The following is an 8,546-nucleotide window of genomic DNA, read 5'->3' as shown; positions in this document are numbered from 1 at the left end:
AGGTTGATGCATATAGACTGCCTCCTCCAGATCACCGTGTAGGAAAGCATTTTGAACGTCCAGTTGATGGATGGGCCAATTGGAAGATACGACCAGAGAGATGAGTATACGAATTGTGACAGGTTTCACAACAGGTGAGAAGGTTTCTGTGTAATCCACCCCAGGTTGTTGATGGAAACCCTTAGCTACAAGGCGAGCCTTGCGTCTTTCTAGAGTTCCATCAGCTTTTCTCTTGGTTTTGAGTATCCATTTTGGGCCCAAAATGTTGAGGGTGTGCGACGGTGGAACAAGCTCCCAAGTGGAGTTGTGCAATAAGGCCTGAAATTCAAGTTTCATTGCATGTCTCCACTCAGGATACTTTGTGGCTTCCGTATAAGAGCTTGGTTTTTCAGGGATTGTTGAGGTTTTGGAGTGGGCAAGAGAGCAGGAAGGTTTGGGAGGGGGCCAAGGCATGGTTCCATCCGTGCGAATCAGAGGACAATGGATATTGTGTTTGGACCTTGTGACAATCTGTTGAGGAGAAGATGAGGATGCAGGAGAAGGTGTAGGAAGAGGTGCAGTGTGACTATCTGAGAAACCTCTAGGGTTCAGAGATGAGAAAGGAGATGAAATATTGTGTGGGGTAGTTCCTGACGACACAGGTGGACTGGCAGTGGGTAAGAGATTAGACTACACGGGTGGGGTAGCTGAAATGGTTCCGTGGGGTAGCTGTAAGGTATGTGAGATCACGTGAGGTGTTGTTTCCGTAAGTGTGTTTTCATGAGGTGGGTTGGGCTGAAAGCCATTCAGGATTTGGTTGCCAAAGTCAAATGGGAAGGGAGAAACCGTAGGCCCAGAGCTGGAATTGAGTGACCCAGTGAGTTGTGTAATAGACTGAAAATGAAAGTGGGCCTCATCAAACTGTACATCGGGGGAGATGTAGGTTCGAGCCGAGGGAAGATGAAGGCAACAGTACCCTTTATGATCGAGACTATAACCTATAAAAACACACATTTTTTACCTTAAATCCATCTTGTGTTTATTAAAAGGGCAGAGATGTGGCCAGCACGCGGAGCCAAAGGTTCGAAGAAATTTATAATCCGGCATGTGACCAAATAATTTTTGAAAAGGCGATTGATTTTGCAAAATTGTAGTTGGCATGTGGTTGATTAAATATACTGCAGTTTGGAACGCATATGCCCAATATTTGGAAGGCATGGAAGATTGAGCAAGAAGAGAGAGACTCGTCTCGACAATATGTCGATGACGTCTCTCAACGCTACCATTTTGAGTATGTGAGTATAGACACGTTAGACGATGTCCAATACCAACATTTTGTAAAATTCGTTGGAGGGGTCAAAATTCTCCCCCTCCATCGGTTTGAATGGTATGAACATTGGTAGAAAATTGATTGCTCACATAGCAAAGAAATGCAATAAAAATAGTTGAAACATCTGACTTGGATTGTAATGGAAAAAGCCAACAATATTTTGTAAAATCATCAACGATAGCAAGATAGAAGCGGCACCCCTGTAGTGGATAGTACTGGTGCCGGACCCCAGACATCAAGAAACAATAATTGAAAGGGAGATGTGGAGGTGGAGGGAGAGAGGGGATGTGGGAGAGTATGAGCTTTAGCTTGTAAACAAGCTATACAAGTGACTGACGTAGACTTAGAATCTAAAGGTAACTGAAATTTTTTGATAACAAATGCAGTGACTCTTGGTGAGGTGTGACCCAATCTGTTGTGCCAATTGTGAGATGAGGTTCGGGTTCCAATCAGAGCTTGTGGTTGTGAGGGAACTGGTGTCGAGGTGGAAATGTTGGAAGGTAGAACGTAAATGCCATCCTTAACGGTGCCCTGAAGTCGAACCTCCCGTGTTTGTAAATCCTTCACACAAAAACCAGTGGAGAAAAACTCAAAAAACACAGAATTATCTAAACAAAATTGTCGTATAGACAGTAAATTTTTTGACATAGCTGGAACATGCAAAAGCTGAGTTAAGAGAAATTTTCCATTTGTGGTATGAAGATGAGTCGAACCAGAGTGCTAGATGGGAATGATAGAGCCATCTCCAATACTGACCTATTCTGAGCCTTGATAGGATATGGAGTCTAGGTTGAGATTATTGTAGTCTCCTGTAAAATGATTTGTTGCCGCACTATTTGGAAACCATGGGTTGGACTGAGATAGGGGAGTTGAGGGGTAAGTAGTGGTAAGGTGGGCTAACAGAGATGGAGGGGGTGCATTTTGATACGCATGGTCAAATCTATGGTAACAAGACATAGCCGTGTGGCCAGGTCTATGACAGACCTGGCATGTGGGTCTGGGATCAGTTATATTTGCAAAGTGATTCGGAGGACCACGCCCAGCCCCTGGACCTCACCGACCACGGTTACCTCTACCACGATAGTTGAAAGAGGACTGAGAAGAAAAAGTGTTTGGCTTGGTTGTAGAAAGATTGGCAGACAATGGGTTGCTTGACAAGAGAGATTGAGTTTGGTGATTTATACGAGATTCATGATTTAGTAAAAAACTGTAGATCTGCTGAGGAGATAAAGGTTCAACTCGGGTGGTGAGGGAGGTTACTAAAGACTCATAATCTGAGCCTAAGCCAGCTAAAAGGTAAACAGTGAACTCACTGGGTTTTAATGGTTGACCTGCCGCACTGAAGGAGGCGGAAAGAGACTTAACCTTGTGATAATATTCTGTGATGGTGGCAGAGCCCTTTTTGAGAGTTGTGAGCTGAAGATGGGTTTGCATCGTGTGCGCTGAGGATTGAGCTGTGAAGAAACCCTCAAGAGTGGTCCAGACTTCGCGCGAAGTGGAGCAATCCATGACCTGCACCAATACATGTTCAGATAATGAGGAGGTGAGTATAGAGATTATGCGTTGATCAAGTAAGGACCATTTGGTGAATTCTGGATTGACGGAACCATTGATCATGGGGGCTGGCATAGTAGAAGTGCCATCCACATGATCATAGAGTTGGTATCCTTTTAGAAAAGGAACCATTTGGGTTTTCCATAACAAGTAATTGTCAATATTTAGTTTAATATTGACAAACTGTCCGGCTGAGTTAAAGTTAGATGTGTTGTTGGTGGGGGTTGGAGGGGGTAAAGGAGGGGAGTCGGAAGAGAGGGAGGACGCCATGGCACTGAGAAAGACTGTGAGTCTTACTGGTCTCGTGATACCATGTTAAAACAAATAGAGGTGATTGAAACTCATTTGTAAAAATGCCTCCGTGGGCTGTGTGTATTGAGCAAACAGCAGAGCCTCTGTTTTTCTACACTTGCCTTTCGGCCTTTACATGTATTTATAGACACAACCAACTCTCATCCTAATCTATTGACATGTGTCTCTGCAGAATAACTTTCTGTTACAACAATATTTTAACCCTTTGTGCTTTTATTTGATGCAGGTACCATTTCGCACACTCTGGTGCTCTACCATGCGGATTGTCCAGCTGCTGTATTGTGCTCTCCTTCATCATGCCATGCGGATTGTCCTGCAGCTGTGTTGTTTGATTTTTCTGTAGGCACACTCTCTTTAACACACCCAATGATTTATTCCTAGGCATCCGTTATGACCAAAAGCTCATATTCTGCTTTGCCCTGTGTCTCAATAAGCTTCCTAAACTACATGCTATGCACTCGTTGCATGTCTGCAATGGCTTTTTACCACGAAGAGTGATTTGCTGCCCATCTGTCAAAGTAATGGTGTATTTCGTTACCTATTTCTCAACATCTTCTCTGTAACTAGCCATAGTAACTACTGAAATTGAAGAAAACAATAACTAGAAAGATAAGGAAGGCAAGAACAAAGCTTAATTGTTTGCCTCTCTCTCTCTCTCTCTCTCTCTCTCTCTCTCTCTCTCTCTCTCTCTCTCCCTCCCTCCACTGAGATTTCAAATAGAAGGCAAAAATGACGGGCTTCGTGATAGGGAGCCCCTGCTATTTACACTCTCCTATCTAGCAATCTCATTTTCCTTCTTCTTCTTCTCAATCCACTTTCTTCTATTCCTGCTCAAGAAATCCAAGGATCAAGAGAGAAGAGCCCTCATGTTTGTGGGTATTTCAATTCTTCATTTCTTGCAACTCACGGCCAGAGCTCTTGAACGTATGGGAACAAATAAGTTGGAAATCAAATCTTTGAACTTTCATAGATTTTAATGTTGGTTCTTCATTATCTTCATCTTCTCTTGCTTTCTTTCTTTGGTCCTCGAACTTGGTTAGGAGAAGTAACTCGTGGCCAACATCAAACCATAGAGGAAGCTCAAAACAGAGGCTTCAATTTGAGCAAGGGTAATTTGCAGCCCCCTCAAAATCTATCATGTTACTCTTTCTCTAAATACATCCGATGATACATAAAATCCCCTTCCAAATTTTATGCTTTGAGGGAGGGAGGCGCTTTGAACGAGGGAGGAATGGAAACATGAGAGGGAAATGGAAAATGAGAGAGGGAGGGTGAGTTTAGTGTTTGACAAAACGGTACGTTTCAAATTTTTTTCTACATCACCCCGCGCTTACCCCGCGCTTATCCCAGGCGAGTATCTAGACTTTTTCATTTGATAATGTCAATGAGCTTTAGCTATTTGATTTTATGTAATACCCGGCCCAAGGCCCTAACCCAGCCCACGATTTAAGCCCAAAATATAACAAAGCAAAAAAACGAAAATCAAAAGAATGCAGCGCATCTTTTTTGACCAAAAGGATTTTTTTCCCCTTCTGTTCCCCAAGGCTCTACATTCTTCCTCTCCTGCGATTTTCTTTTTCCCGTGCCTCACTCCGCTGTCGTCGAAATCGGTAAGTCACTCCGTCCGCCTCTCTTTTGTCTGTATCTCTCTCTCACTTCGTCCGGTTTTCTCTCTCCCTCCGTGTGTTTCCTCACCAACTCAAACTCGGATTTGACCTTGTTTTTCAATGTCACAGAGCTTCTCGAACATCTCTAGGCACCGTCGCCTCGCTCTCGAATCCGACCGACCACCGCTCCAAGATTGGGTAAGGTACTCTCTTCCCTCTCGGTTATTTTCTTTTGAATGATAATCGAGACGATGATGAATTTATTGAGATTTTGTAGGGTTTTCTTATTTTTATAAATTGGAGGAGTTCAATTCGTCTCTTTTGGAAGAACATATTATTTGGAATAAATTGGTTTTTCATGTTGAGGTTTTTCTTATATTATATGGGGTCTATACTTTGATTGTTGAGATTTGACTCAAGTGGCAGGAACTCACTCCCCGTGCGTGACATTTTATCTGTGAAAGTTAATTTGATCGTTTCATAAATAGTAATTATATGGTCTTCAGATTATATATTTTTCTGATTAGAAATTGTTACTGCTAGTTCTCTTTATTAAGTTTTTCTATCTAATTGCATCTGTTCCTAAATTAATTTTCGATTCTTTTTTAGGTCTATCTGCAGTTCCTTGGGTTTGAAGCTCTATTGGGTTTTGGGTAGTAGATTATCATGGCGGCTTTGAAGGAGCTTCTTCCGCCTGTGAAATCAACCACAGCCTCATATTATGATCACTCAAATGATCCATGGTTCAAGCAGAGATTCACTTCCTCGGAGGCTGAAAAGTCCTCTGTTATGAAGCAAAATCCCGTGCCTCCTTACTTGAAGCGTGCGGGTTTTGTTCCTCGAAGAGTTGAGGATTTTGGGGATGGGGGTGCATTTCCGGAGATTCACTTGGCTCAGTACCCTCTTGACATGGGTAGGAACAGATCATCAAAGCCTGGATCAAAGATTCTTCCTGTTACTGTTGATGCCCATGGTAATGTTGCCTATGATGCAATTGTCAGGCAGAATGAGAATGCAAAGAAGATTGTTTACTCCCAGCATAAAGATCTCATCCCTAAGGTTCTGAAAAACGATAGTGAAGAGCAAGAAGTTGATGAGGAGATTGAGAAAGAGATTGAGGAGACAACACAAGAGACAAAAGCTGCGCTTGAAAAGATTGTGAATGTGAGATTAAGTGCGGCCCAGCCAAAAAATGTACCAAAACAGTCTTCTGAAACAAAGTTTATCAAGTATAAGCCGTCACAGCAATCTGCAGCCTTCAACTCTGGGGCTAAGGAGAGGATAATCAGTATGATGTCGATGCCTGTGGATCCACTTGAGCCTCCTAAGTTCAAGCATAAGCGTGTCCCGAAGGCTTCTGGGTCACCACCTGTGCCAGTGATGCATTCTCCTCCTCGCCCCGTGACTGTGAAGGATCAACAAGATTGGAAGATCCCACCTTGTATTTCAAATTGGAAGAACCCGAAAGGTTATACAATTCCTCTTGATAAGCGTCTTGCAGCTGATGGTAGGGGCCTTCAAGATGTTCAGATCAATGATAATTTTGCAAAGCTTTCAGAGGCGCTTTATGTTGCAGAGCAGAAGGCTCGAGAAGCTGTAGCCATGAGATCAAAGGTACAGAAGGAGATGATGATGAAGGAGAAGGAAAGAAAAGAACAGGAGCTGAGAGCACTGGCTCAAAAAGCACGTTCTGAGAGAACCGGTGTGGCACCCCCAGCAGCCATTCCTATCCCTTCTGAGAAGAGTGCCATGGATGGTTCTGATTCAAGAATTGATTATGAGCACACAAGGGACAAAGAGAGGGATTTCCCAAAGGAGACTAAGGATGAAAGGGAAGAACGGCTGCGTCGTGAGAAAATTCGTGAGGAGCGACGCCGAGAGAGGGAGAGGGAAAGAAGGTTGGAAGCCAAGGATGCTGCAATGGGAAAGAAGAGCAAGATTACCAGAGATAGAGACCGTGATATCAGTGAGAAGGTTGCTCTTGGTATGGCTTCTACTGGAGCAGGAAGAGGAGGGGAAGTTATGTATGACCAGAGGCTGTTCAACCAGGAGAAAGGAATGGACTCTGGATTTGCCACTGATGATCAATACAATGTGTATGATAAGGGTTTGTTTACTGCTCAACCAACACTGTCAACCCTATATAGGCCAAAGAAAGATGCCGATGCTGAGATGTATGGAGGTGCAGATGAGCAGTTGGAGAATATCATGAAGACTGATCGTTTCAAACCTGACAAGGGTTTTACAGGAGCAGCCGAAAAGGCCGGTACAAGAGACGGGCCACTTGAGTTTGAGAAGGTGGCTGAAGAGGCTGATCCGTTCGGACTGGATCAGTTCTTGACAGAGGTGAAGAAGGGTAAGAAAGCTCTCGACAAAGTTGGCACTGGAGGAACAATGAAAGCAAGTGCTGGTTCCTCAATGCGAGATGGGTATGAAGGAGGTTCCAGTAGAACTCGAATCGGGTTTGAAAGAGGGCGTTAATGAGCTGTTTTTGCCTCTCCTTGTTGTCTCTTTTTCTTGGTTGGACTCCTATGAGCCCTTGATGTTACCCTTGTTTCTCAATCACCCTATAGTTGCCAAAACAAATCCTAGAGATTTGAAGTGGTTTGTGTGAAGAACATGTATTTCTGCTTGCTAAATGGGCTGTACCAATTTCCTTTCTTAACTTGCATTTTTATTTTTCTGTTGTTGCTGTGCTACATATGCCCGTCTTAAATTTATAAGAATGGTGTTTTTCATTCCGTGTTCATAAGAACGGTGGCATGGGGTTGTTCTAATTGTTCCATGTATATGGTTAAACATCGAGATGAATGGTTGGTATTTTCATTCCATGGACCAAGGGTTTACTGCCGAGGCTAAGTGGAACCCATCCGATGGTCGAGTTTTAAATATATTGCTTAAGTTTTTTCATTTGTAACCCAAGGATGCATTGGGACCCAAAATGATAAAGTTGATTTAATACTTAAGCAGGACAGACGTTCCCTTCGCATCTGAGTGCCTGCTAGCATATGTTGTGCCACAAAGGATACCGAGTTCGACTTCAAAACTCTTACAATGCCTATTCTTCTCGTTGGGACTCTATATTAAGGGAATTGGAAGTACAATAACGAGGCGGAGGTATGTGGTGACCCTCAAAACCCCTGGTCCTGTGAATCTCAGATGTAGAAGAATGACAAAAGATTTCGGATCGAATGACACATTTGAATATACCTTCAAAAACTTTCAAGAGCTCTATATACTAATTGGAGGCCAAGACTTCTCAATTTCTCTCAACTTTTGTACCAACTTTGGCGGCTAGACTAGCTCTATCCGAATCCTCCCACCGCCCCCGCCAAGCAATCTCCCATCTCCAGCTGTGGCATCCCCAGTCGCCAGCATATCATTTCCACAAGTCACAGCCAACACGTGGGTCTTGTGCACCACATTCCCATGGCGGTTCTTTTTACCATTTCAAAACAGCTTTGAGAGATCCAACTCTTTTAGGGACCTATTATTTTTCCCTTTTTTTCTTTTGTTTTTCCCCTTTCGACCTTCAGTTCGTTGGCATTCAACCACAAACTCTATGCGTGCGCCCCGACACTAGGCCGAGTGTCCTCCTATCCATCGTAGAGCACCACTCCAAGGACGTTCCCACCCTGTCAACACCTGAGACCCACACACTATCATAGCCTATAGGCATGTGCCACCTTTTCCAAGCTCTAGATCTTATAGTTCCCAACCACTATTTTGAACGAGAGTCGAGACCAGATGCGTCCTTTGTTGGA

The 8,546-nt window shown here is 43.6% G+C and overlaps 1 protein-coding gene across 2 annotated transcripts; it reads left to right on the top strand.

The window, feature by feature from the left end:
- Positions 1 to 4,633: 4,633 nt before the first annotated feature.
- LOC122304733 (SNW/SKI-interacting protein A-like) lies at positions 4,634 to 7,520 on the top strand. Of its 2 annotated transcripts, none has more exons than XM_043117004.1 (3): positions 4,634 to 4,785; positions 4,912 to 4,985; positions 5,392 to 7,520. In XM_043117004.1, exon 3 carries the CDS (start codon positions 5,449 to 5,451, stop codon positions 7,261 to 7,263), a length of 1,815 nt encoding a protein of 604 aa, XP_042972938.1. In that variant the 5' UTR covers positions 4,634 to 4,785; positions 4,912 to 4,985; positions 5,392 to 5,448; the 3' UTR covers positions 7,264 to 7,520. The 2 variants fall into 2 exon arrangements, with proteins under 2 accessions (XP_042972938.1, XP_042972936.1); XM_043117002.1 differs by having other exon boundaries at positions 4,635 to 4,785; positions 4,912 to 4,980.
- Positions 7,521 to 8,546: the final 1,026 nt, after the last annotated feature.

Source organism: Carya illinoinensis, chromosome 3 (assembly GCF_018687715.1).
Source record: "Carya illinoinensis cultivar Pawnee chromosome 3, C.illinoinensisPawnee_v1, whole genome shotgun sequence".
In the NCBI taxonomy this organism is placed as follows: Eukaryota; Viridiplantae; Streptophyta; class Magnoliopsida; order Fagales; family Juglandaceae; genus Carya; species Carya illinoinensis.
This window is presented reverse-complemented; position numbering and strand designations above follow the sequence as displayed.